Source organism: Danio rerio, chromosome 10 (assembly GCF_049306965.1).
Source record: "Danio rerio strain Tuebingen ecotype United States chromosome 10, GRCz12tu, whole genome shotgun sequence".
Taxonomy (NCBI): Eukaryota; Metazoa; Chordata; class Actinopteri; order Cypriniformes; family Danionidae; genus Danio; species Danio rerio.
In genome coordinates this window covers 47242934-47255196 of record NC_133185.1, presented here as the reverse complement: position 1 = coordinate 47255196, position 12263 = coordinate 47242934, and the positions used below count along the sequence as shown (strand labels likewise).

The window sequence follows — 12263 nt, the reverse complement described above, 5'->3', positions numbered from 1 at the left end:
ACCCAAGACTATTTAGGTATTAGATATGTATATCTTGTATATTTGTATTTTATTTATTCCTACCCCCTTGCATGTATTTTTATTGTAATGTGTTGTGCTGCTCTTGAAAATAAAAACTACATTAACATTCTTTCATACTGACGACTAGACTATTTTTACTGTAATAAATACAAAGTTAATTCTCGTAATTTAATCACTTTTTAATTTGATTTGGTTTTATATCGAATATGTAAGGTTTATGCAGTTAACAAATTGCCACACATGCTTAACCCCTTGCGTTTTCTACCGTATAATTAAGGTTTAAGTAGGTAAAAACGCCACACAGTCTCAATTTGATGCCATTAGGGCTTTATTAATCAATTTTAGGACTTTGTTTGAGGTGTGGATTGCACACTTACAAGGTTTATCGTCGTGTTTCGGTCGACGTTTGACTGGAGATCAGTTGTCTGCTCGTCACGACTTTCGACTGACAAACGAGCGGTCAATTAGCGCGTGCTGCGTATTTATTCACCTGGACGATACCAAGTCATAACAACCACGCGGGGGAGGGGAGATGGAAAGAAGCTCATTTTAGGCACGTTTTATTTATCTGGATAAATAACGTTGGTTGCTTTTAAAACATAATCAGTTAGAATGATTAATAATATTTACTTTAAATGTTTTAACTCTAAATAATTAGTTTAAATAAAATGCTAATTTGTGCGTATGTCCGATGGCGTCGTATATTTAGTATGATAGTATCAACTGCCTCAGCTTCTTTTTACTATGCTAAATACGTTTTTCTATAAACATTTTTTACTAGAATGATTTATTTAAAAAGATTAATTGTTAAAAATTAACATGATCTGTGCCTATAGCTTTTATTTACATTAATATCTATTTCTAAATGCTTTTAAACACTTTGTAAACTTCAAAGATTAGGTGTTGAAAGAAACTAAGGGGTAACGTTAAATCTCCTAGCAAAAAAGCATTCAAACATCAGCAAATATAAATCAATGCAGCTTTAAGTAAATTTGAACTCAAGAGCTTACCTGAGTATTGTTGTTGCTGACCATGTCCATCCCTTTATGACCACAGTGTAACATCTTCTGATGTCTACTTCCAGCAGGATAACACACCATGTGATGAAGCGTGAATCATCTCAGACTGGTTTCTTGAACATGACAATGAGTTCACTGTACTCAAATGGCCTCCACAGTCACCATATCTTAATCCAATAAAGCACCTTTAGAATGTGGTGGAACCGGAGATTGGCATCATGGATGTGCAGCCGACAAATCTGCAGCAATTGCCTAGTGCTATCATGTCAATGTGGAGTAAAATCTCTGAGCATTATTTCCAGTACCTTGATGAATCTATGACATGAAGGATTAAGCAGTTCTAAAGGAAAAAAGGGTCCAACCTGGTACTAGTAATGTGTACCTAATAAAGTGGCCAGTGAGTGTATATGTCATTTTCTTTCCAAACTCTGCACATTCCACACTCCAAATCAGTAGGTGGCGGAAAAGTGCCTTATCATTGGTCTAACAAACCTTTATAAAACACCAGAGGAAGAAGAAGAAAAATACAATCACATTAATCCATCATTATAGTCTCTCCTCCTACTGCTGCAAACTCCATATACAGGAACGGACTCCAAATACTGAAAACATGATGATTTAAAGATCAGCTCTGGAACGACGCATTTGAAAAAAAAATCCTTTATTTTTTCCATGATTTTTTTTCCATACATTTGTGGTATAATAAATAGACCGGGGATAAAGGCCAATTTCACCTAATGCCCCTTGCCATTTCTGAAAGATAATGCTTTCCCCCCCTCTGACACTGCAAACAGATTTTCATAGAATTTACAACCCAAAAAATAAAAAATAAAGCTTGACACAAGCTGAAAATACTGCCACCAGCTCTCTGTACTCGCCATCCCGTAGACCTTTCCGAGCTGTGACGCTGTAGCAAATCCTCAGGAACAAAAATATATATATTTATATTTATATATTCACAGTTAAAGTATTTACACATAAGAATCCAAAGGAAAATGGGCCAAAAAAAGACGTTTCTACAAGAAACAATCTTTCAAAAAGGAAGTACAAATCTGTTTATGTACAAGATGCATCAATTTCTTTAAATTAGCTATTCAACCCCTTTTTTTTCGTACAACGATCCCTGAAAAATTGTCATTTTAAATACTCCGTCTGTCGCTCGTAAAAGCAGAACGATGCATCGTCATCATCATCACTCCCCGTCAAGATAAAAAAAAGCCTCATTCCTTTATACAAACCATCATCATAACCTGTACAATATAAACATATTTAAAAAGAAAAAGGAGAACATAAATCGGGGGAGACCTTACCCTGTGAGTGATTTACTTATAAAAGCACACGTTTCATAGCTTGTGAGTTTTGTGAGTGCCGTTTGGGCTTGATGGGTTGTTGCAAGCCTCTAGTGCATTAATAAACATGACCAAGAGAATCACAAAGAAAAGCACAGCGAATGCTTTCAAAGGGAAATTTGGCCGAATGAGGCTGTAAATACTGAGCAAAGAGCACCTCGAGAGGGCCGCCTGAAGTACCAGTGAGCTTATGTCATTCATACAAACATACACAAACAGGAGAAGACTAGTGGAAAAAGCTTTACCCATGGAGCTGTGACTGAAGTCGATCTTTTGGCACCGTATTGTTGATTTTTCGGACATTTCTAATACTCCAGGTACACTTCAAATCGAGCATCTTTTTTTCATTTGGTGCTCGCAGAGAATGCCTAATACAAAATAAACCCAAGCTAATTGGGATTTAGCCATCGTAAAGTGAAAGGATGGAGATTTGTGTTAGAATAGCAGCATTATATTAGTGAAATTCTCTCCATGATGGACAAGCTCTGCAGTGACTGGATGTATGCATGATGCCAATCGGATCTCTACATGTTTATCTATTCACTGCTTGGGTTTTGTGTCTTGTTTCAAGTCCAGATATCTAAAATGGGTTAAAATTAAGAAGCATTTTCTTGACAAGCAAAACATATTGTCTTGTTTTAAGACATACATCAAAATGAAGTGAGGCTTGGCGTTAAAACATGATAAGCAAAATAATCGTGTTCCTCATTTTGACGTAAGATTATTTAGCTTGCCACATTTGCACATTATTAAGCTTGTTTTATGCAAAAACTTGCTTAATTCAGTCATATTTTTTCTTAAAACACAATATATTTTGCTAGTCCAGAAAATGCTACTTGCTTTAAGAATTTATAGATGTTTAGGCAAGAAACAACACAAAATCTTTAGTGAAACGATGTGATAACGCAGAGTTAATACTAAGCAGGAATCTGAAATCAGTCGAGCAGCGTTCTGCAGTTACACTATACAAAAGCTAGGGGGCAGCAGATACACTCAAATGAGCCCGGATGATGAAAGATTAAACTGTAGTGTGTTGCTTTTGTGTTGATTTGCGTTTGCTTCTTAAAACAAACAAGGAAACACAAAAAAGTCATGAGTGATTTGCTGACGCCGCAGAGCTCTGGCTGTAATAATAATGTAGGTGCGTTTATTCGCTTTGTGTAAATTTGCCTGAGACGTGGACCTTCTCTTCTCATTTGTTTTGTGGCCGGCGCAGGTGTGTGTGCTTTTGTTGAATGTTCTGCAAACTGAAGACAACTGATCCGATTACCCCCAGCGTTGGTTAGTGTCACGATGAATGCTTAACCATTGAATTCTGACAATGAACTCTAGGAACGTCTAGGAAATGAATGAATTTAGATTGTTGTGCGTGTGGAAATCATTTTGAGCAGCTTAAAGTGTTCAAGAGGATGACGGGAGGTCTCGCCGTAAGCAAACCATGGAAGAAAAGGAGATTCGAAGACAGACTGTGCCAAATGGGCAGTCAAACTTAGCGCCCATACATATTTGGGGGAAAATAGAAATCCGTTTCTATTGAGGTCAATGGAAGAGTGGTAGAAAACTCATTTCTTATGCTTGAAAGAGCACCTGTAATTCGTAAACAATCATGAGAAAAGTACAAAAAGAAGAAGAAGTCCCAGAGGCTTAGCTGCACGTTACATCCAGTGGATGCGTTTGGTTTCATCCACCGTTCCTCTGTCGCTCCAGAAGACGTGGCGTCTGGGCTTGTTGTGGGGCAGTGCGTGTTTAAGTTCTCACCTATGGTCCGCTGGGGTTAGTTCAACGTTCCCCTGCAGTTCTCGGCACCACACAGGCACGGTATCTTCTCGTCCTCGATGGGGAACTTGTAGTCGTAGGTGATCTCCTCGTTAACATTGATTGGCTGCCGGGAGTATATGACGATCTTTTTCTGCGACTCCACAGTGATGACCTTGGCATAACAGTTTGGCTGGAGAACAGAAAGGAGGACATGATCAGTGTGGGTTATGCCTGTTCCCAATTCCGGGAATTTGGCTAGCAAGTCGTCATAGTTGTGTAAACTTAAGGCTGAGTTATACTTCTGCGTCGAGTGATCGGCGTGACGCACGGCGCCTGCCTTGCACATAGTTGTGCATTTATACTTCTGTGTGATGTGTGTGTTGCTCTGCAATAACATTTTCAAAACGCTAGCTGGCAGTAGCCTTATATGTTCCTCTGTGTCAAGTTTCTTAAGCCTGATTTATACTTCTGCGTCAAACACCGGCGTATGCTACGGCGCTGACGCATAGCCCTTCGCCGTGGCCATCGCCGTCACTGACGTGCACCTCTCAAAAAATGTAACTACACGTCGCAACGACGCGTAGCATAAGCTCTGTGATTGGTCGGCTTGGTAGCGCTGACGAGTCTGGGCGGGACCGAGAGGCGCGCGGATGGCGCGCGAATGGCGCGACGCCGCGCGAGCGATTGTTTACAAGTGTGGAGTCCCGTGAAGGAGCTCCGGATGGAAAGTTTTGTTTTGTGTTTACCTCATAGTTAAAGTTGTTGCACATCCGCCAGTTCCTGCCTCAAAATGAGCGAGTTTGACCACTTGTACATCCCGGAAATATTCAGGAAATGCAAAAAAGTAGCGAAGAAACTCGACACAGAGGAACATTTACACCTCACTGCCAACTAGCGTTTCGGAAGTGTTAATGCAGACCGGCAGAGACAGCGCGCAGAAGTATAAATGCACAGCCACGCGCGTTGCCTGCGCCGTGGGTTACGCGGGTCACCTGACGCAGAAGTATAAATCAGGCTTTAGTGGGTGTTTTGTTTTTTCGAAACGTTACTTTAATGTACTAGTAGTTCAAACTCGGGAACTGCCGGACTGGCAACAAGTTTAATCATAAGGTAAATACAAAACAACAGTTTCCATCTGGAGCTCCTTTATAGGACTCCACATTTGTAAACACTCGCTCCGTCAGGCTCGCAGCTCTCCGCGCCACCCACACTTGTCACCACTACCAAGCTAACCAATCACAGAGCTTGCTCTATTTTTTTGAGAGGAGGGATTCAGTGTCAGCGTCAGCCACGGCAAGGGCTATGTGACCGCTCTAAAAAGTTGCGCCGGACCATACGCATACGCTTGATGCAGAAGTATAAATCTGAGCGCAGTGAATGGGAGAGTACAACTAATTATTTCTTTACAATCCTATTTGATAAAAATAACCTAAGAAGAACTTGATAATGGCGTTATCAAGAGTTTCAGAAAAAGGAAAAAATTGGTGTGAGACTGATAACTAGGGCCAGACAGAATCTGCGGACATTGTTTGTTATTTCTGCGCAGAATTTTGGTAAAAATCTGCAGACTTTGAGAGTATCATAATTTGGTTTTAATATTGGTTTTTAGACCTAAGGCGCCGTCATCTTGGAATGTCGCTGTGTCTGACGTCACGGGGTTGGTTGAGTTCTATTCGCTGAACAGAAACAATGGAAGTAAAGGAGACTGTAAAGCCTACTTTAACCCAGTGCGTGAAGTTGTGGAGCTGCATCAGATGTGTGTCTAATATTTAGTAATGCACCAATCTTGATTTTTAATGACTGATTCCAGATGCTGATTTTTTATAGGCAGTTAAACTATTAAAATGGACCTGATTCGAAATCGTTGGCACCCCTATGCAAAACATTTATTAATTTTCCTTCAGTTTAGTTTCTTTATTCATCAGGGGTCACCACAGCGAAATGAACAGTCAACTATTCCGGCATATGTTTTACACAGCGTATGGCCTTGCAGCTGCAACCCAATACTGGGAAACATCCATTCACTGTCATTCACAAACACTCATACACTACGGCCAATTTAGTTAATCCAATTCCCCCAAAGCTCATGTGTTTAGACTGTAGGGGAAACCGGAGTTCAGCCAGGACTTGAACCAGCGACTTTCCTGCTAGAAGCCATCGTGTCGCCCCTATGCAAATCACATACAGATAAACTCACATTGCAACTGTGATTGATGAATCGAGCGAAGTTGCCACATTTGGTTGCGTCTATAATGGTGTCATGATCCACACGAAACATGTAGCTGCTACCGATGCCTTCGTCCTCATAGCGCTTCTCTCGCATGTCTGCAATAACCTGCAAATCAGGACAGGACACAGTTACAAACCGGGCACTCAAAAATGAAGATTCTGAAATATTGGTTAGCTTCAAGCTTACCTGTCGGATATTCTGGCCAACGTATTCAATAACCATCTCATCAGCAGCAATAGGCTCCATGGCAAACAATCCCCAGTCATGAATGTGACTTCTACAGAAGCGGATCTTCTTCTTACGAAACTGCGGAGACATTTTGACTCAGATGTTGCCTTGGCTCATACATGTTTGCGAAATTTACAGTACTGTGCAAAAATCTTAGACCACTAGTATTTTCACACAAAAAATAAATAGATAAAAGTGGGTTATTTCTATATTCTTCTGTAGCATGTCAGTTTGAAATATCAATTGACTTTCCAAACATTACTATGCCATTTAATTGTAATTATATACAGTGTGATTATTAATAATAACCTTTATTTAACCAGATAAGTCAATTGAAAACCAGTTCTCATTAACAATGAAGACCTGGGTGCATTTCCCAAACAACGACAAAACTCGTGGCTGAACTATTATAGTATGATGCATCATTTGGGAACAGAACGATGTAGTGACAAGTGTTTCCCAAAACCGTAGTTTCTCTGTCACAGATCCATTGTGTAAACCACATTAGTTATAATGTAAAACATCTAAAATGACGCCATAATGATCCCCATAGCTTTGTGCAAACTGTTTAACTAACACACACACACACACACACACACACACACACACACACACACACACACACACACACACACACTTAAAAAAATAAATTAAAAATCTAATATTAGTTGTGGTAAAAACATGCACTCGTTTTATATCGTCCCACATATAAGGCCTACTGTATGTTTCCTTGACAAATATTATCAGGAATATGCCATATTATATCCTAAAACATAAGACCACTTACAAAAAACACAATTGTAATCTTTTATATAAATCATACCGGTAATAGTTTTAATTTATAGTAGGCCATTTATTAAGAAATACAAAACAATATCTTACCTAATAATAATAATAATAGGAATAACAATATATATATATATATATATATATATATATATATATATATATATATATATATATATATATATATATATATATATATATATATATACACACACACACACACACACACATACACACACATTTATAACTTTGACACATTCATAACACTGCAGAAATGTTTTAGGATATAGGCCCAATTCAGTAAATACACAATTTTTAATAAATAACTTAGGCTACTATAAATTAAAACCTATAAATTAAATGTTCATGGACCAATGACATGACCACATTGAAACAGTCTATAGTGCTTGTGTTTGGACTGCGGGGGAAACTGGAGCACCCGGAGGAAACTCATGCCAATACGAGGAGAAGTCCACACAGAAATGTTAACTGATCGAGCCAGAACTCGAACTAGCAACCTTCTTGCTGTGAGGTGACAGTCCTACCCTCAGACATTAATCTCACTGCATAAATACATTCATTCATTCATTTTCTACTGCTTTTCCAGGGCTGGGTCGTGGGGGCAGCAGTCTTCGGACAGAACCCCAGACCTCCCTCTGCCCAGACACTTCATCCAACTCCTCCGGGGGGATCCTGAGGTGTTCCCAGGCCAGCCGAGAGACATAGTCCCTCTAGCATGTCCTGTGTCTTACTTGAGGTCTCCTCCAGGTGGGACATGCCTGGAACACCTCCCTAGGTAGGCTTCCAGGAGGCATCCGAAACAGATGCTCGAGTAACCTCAGCTGACTTCTCTCAATGTTCAGGAGCAGTGGCTCTACTCTGAGCCCTGCCACCCTGCGAAGGACACTCATTTCGGCCGCTTGTATCAGAGATGTTGTCCTTTCAGTCATGACCCAAAGCTCATGACCATAGGTGAGAGTAGGAACGTAGATTGACTGGTAAATTGAGAGCTTTGCCTTTCGGCTCAGCTCCTTCTCTATCACAACAGACCGGTACATCGACCGCATTAATGCTGCCACAGCACCAATCCACCTGTCAATCTCATGCTGCATAATTACAATTAATGACAGAAATAATGTTGGTAAATGTAAATTGACATTTCAAACTGACATACTACAGAAAATTATAGAAATAACCCACTTTAACCTTTGGTGAAAATACTAGTGACTTTTGCACAGTACTGTAAATAGTTTGGTTTGTGCTTGTCTTACCTTGAGCTGGTTGAACTTGAGGAGATCACTGTCACAGCTGAAGGACGACAGCAAGCGCCGCTGTTCGGACCGCCGCTCTGAACCTGCTCTGGTGGACACTTGGGGCTGCGCTGGTATACTCTTTCCCTATGACAAAACACATTAGTCTAAAGCCAGGCAGATTTATTCATAAAGCACATTTCATACACAGAGGTAAGTCCAAAATACTTTACATAAACCAAGATTAACCCTTGTGTGCTGTTGGAGAGGGTTTCATCCTCTCTGGTGGGATTTTGAGTCTTAGTTTGGCCACACTGTTCTCTGTGTTTCAGCAAATGGAATGATTTTTGGTGACAAAATCTTATTTTGACACATATTTTGGGAAAATGCTTCGATTTTTTTTTTTTTAATTCAACAATAAACTCTGGGCAAATTGACTTCCCTTTTGTTATGTTCGGGACTGATTTAGCCCAACTGACTTCCATTATAATGACTTTTTTTGATTGCAAAGTCATGACAGCATATAATCATGTATTCTTGATTGTTGCTGGTTTATCCTGTTGGGAAGGTCAATTGTTTTATTTGAATCTGTAAGCGTATTTTCTGCCTTCTATATAGAGTATAGTGTGTTTGTGTGTGAGAGACCTTTAAGCTCTTGCCTTGATATGTCTGAGAAATTAAAATAAGCAGCTCAGCTCTCTTCACATAGTAAACACAGTAAGTGTATTTCTGCACACACGCTATCATCTGCTGTTTTACTCCATATAATTTACAGAACTTCATATAAATGCCAGAAAGCTTTTTGCACATCTAAAGTGTAAGTGCTGCCAACTGATGATCAACAGTAGAAACTCCCCACAGGAATAACCACCAACAATCAAGAATACATGAGTATATGCTGCCATGGCTTTGCAATCAAAAAATGTCCTTATAATCAAAGTCAATAGGGCAAATACAGCCACCAACATAACGAAAGAGTAGTTCGTTTGAACATTAGACAAGGGTTAAATTAATTATAAAATGATCACACAATAAGTATAAGAAATAAAAACAACAAAGAATTTAAAATTTAAACAGATTTCAAAAAGTGTTAAAATAAGCTTAAAAAGAACTAAAAAAAAAAGAGAAGGCACAATTACGTCTATTTCACAACGCAAGCAGCACGCAGACGTTTGCCTTTCACACAGACTGCATCTGCAGCGTGCAACTCATCGGCAGCTGCTGCACAGATCTATCTATCTCTGTCTATTCTATCTAGTTACCTATCTAGCTATAAATACAACTTATTTTTTTTTACTTTTCATTTGCACCAAAGCCCACGGCAACTACCTCCTATGCTGTTTCCTTAACCTGCAAGTCTTTATTTTACAAATTATATAGATCTTAGAGGACTGTATGCTTCTTAAGCTCTATGAGGAATGTCTTTTCAGGTGCACTCGATCAAAAGACAATCGCCTGTGATTTCATGTCATTTTGTTTTTATTTTGATTTATCCGGCAGCTAGCTCTCTGCAACTCTCACATGGTCACCCACTGAAGCTAAGCAAGGCTGGACCCGGTCAGTACCTGGATGGAAGGCCACATAGGAAAGCTAGGTTGCTGGTGAGACCAGCAGGGGGCACCTAACCTGTGATTTGGGTGGGTCCTAATGCCCTAGTATAATGCCCTACTATACTATTCAGTGAGCGCCGTCTTTCGGATGAGACGTTAAACCGAGGTCCTGACTCTCTGTGGTTGTTAAAAATCCCAGGATGTCCTTCAAAAAAAGAGTAGGGGTTTAACCCTGGCATCCTGGCCAAATCTGCCCACTGGCCTCTGTCCATCATGGCCCCCTAACATTCCCCATACCATAATTGGCTTCATCACTGTGTCTCCTCTCCACTCATTATTCACTTTTCACAAACCTGTTTGAGTTTCTTTTTCCTGTTGAACACAAAATAAGTTATTTTAAAAAATGTTGGAAACCTGTAACTAATAGTGACTTTAATAGCATTTGTTTTTAATACTATTGAAGTCAATGGTTACAGGCTTCCAACATTATTCAAAATATCTTCTTTTGTGTTCAACGAGAAAAGGAAAATCATTAAGGTATGAAACCACTTCAGGGCAAGTGATCAAATGTTCATCTTTGGGTGAATTAAGTATTAATCATGAGCAAGCTCCATCAGCTTACCTGAGTGTCCACATCCGGCTCTTCAGACTGCAAGCGTGAGCTGTTCAGGTATTTCATTTTGTCTTTCTTGTCGATTTTGTAGTAACCCTCGCTGCGGGCGCAGCCCGTGACATGATCACGTATACCATCTTCTTTCCGCTTCTTCTTCACCCCTGTTGCACTGCCCATGTTGGTAGGTTCAAAGGAGTCAAGGAAATACTACTTTCTTAAAATAAAAATCAGCACATCTATACTGCGCTTAAAGATCATCAATCTTCGAAATTATTGTGAACACTGTACAATTGGTAGGTGAAACAATTGTCAGCATCAAGAACAACAGCAGTTACATTTTGCTACGGTGTTTGGTGCCACTAAAAGCATAAATTTTATACCTCTAGTGGCACAAAAAGGAAGCTGCAGGTTTGCATTTTAATTTTTTATTAGGGTATATGCCGGGCTAGTGCTGTTCCCATGCTGATACATTTCCGGTGACCTGTTATTGTGAACTTTTTTCCATTTTATACGGTTCCTTATACAGCATCGATGTTGTAATGTCATTAAAATACATTTAGTTAAATAAACTGTAGCATTTATTTGGTTGCTCAAACGTAAAACGAGACAAAAAGCTGTTTACTCGCACATGCCCGTCAGAATCGGCAGGCTAACGCAGAAGCTCCATTAAATATACTGGGGTAAAATAAATGCTTATATTATAAAGATATGGCGGGGGAAATGTAATTTAACGTAGTGCTTCTTGTATAATCTGAGACTCACTTTAAATCGGATATCACTCAGTCAGTGGAGATCGCTGATTTTTAAAGAAAACAGACCTTAAACGCACCGGATTTTGCATTTGCATTTAATTTGCCGGAAGCGCTTAACCCAGGTTACTGGCAAATTAAAAGTCCTATTAGCATGCTACGGCATATACCCCATTGAATAAAAATTATACACTGATGTTTAATAGAATAGAATTTAAACACACACAAAAACAGAGACCATAATACACATAATTTAAAGTTCAAGGGCATGATAATAAAGGTGTGCTCACATTTACCAAATTTTGAGGGCAATATCCAGTTATTTCTATGTGAACTCTCATTTTGCATGAGAGATAAACATTCTGCTCAAAGTGTGTTTAAGTCGGTGACAATTAATTTTGTTGACCAACAGAAAAACTCAATGTGATGTCAGGTAGGATTGTCAAAAGTGTCGACTTTGGTACTGATCGGTATAACATTTTTTAAAATTCTGTTTTTCTGCTAACATTTGAGCACTGATGTGCAAATTCTTTAACATCGCTGATTGGCTCCAGTGATCTTCTCTTCATGCTCTTCACTTATAACTTACACGGACACATTTGAAAGCCACATCTATCAGAGGATACATCTATAAGCAGATATATGAGCTATGTGACATGGCTTTCAAACACTGCCATGTCCATGTAAGCACTTGATGAAGAGCAAAATTT

At 39.4% G+C, this 12263-nt stretch overlaps 2 protein-coding genes across 10 annotated transcripts in view; one reads left to right on the top strand and one right to left on the bottom strand.

Moving 5' to 3' along the window:
* The window catches only part of ess2 (ess-2 splicing factor homolog), a 779665-nt gene that overhangs the window by 85519 nt on the left and 681883 nt on the right, over nucleotides 1-12263 (top strand). The gene's annotated exons all lie outside the window — the stretch shown is intronic.
* setd1ba (SET domain containing 1B, histone lysine methyltransferase a) overlaps nucleotides 1685-12263 on the bottom strand; it is a 38788-nt gene continuing 28209 nt past the window's right edge. For all 9 annotated transcript variants that reach the window (XM_073914123.1, XM_073914119.1, NM_001045134.2 and 6 more), the window contains 5 exons: nucleotides 10814-10989; nucleotides 8663-8788; nucleotides 6564-6683; nucleotides 6345-6482; nucleotides 1685-4337 (listed from right to left, as the gene is read on the bottom strand). In XM_073914123.1, the coding sequence (XP_073770224.1) occupies nucleotides 4164-4337; nucleotides 6345-6482; nucleotides 6564-6683; nucleotides 8663-8788; nucleotides 10814-10989 (734 nt within the window). In that variant the 3' untranslated portion in view covers nucleotides 1685-4163. The remainder of the gene's footprint in view (nucleotides 4338-6344; nucleotides 6483-6563; nucleotides 6684-8662; nucleotides 8789-10813; nucleotides 10990-12263) is intronic.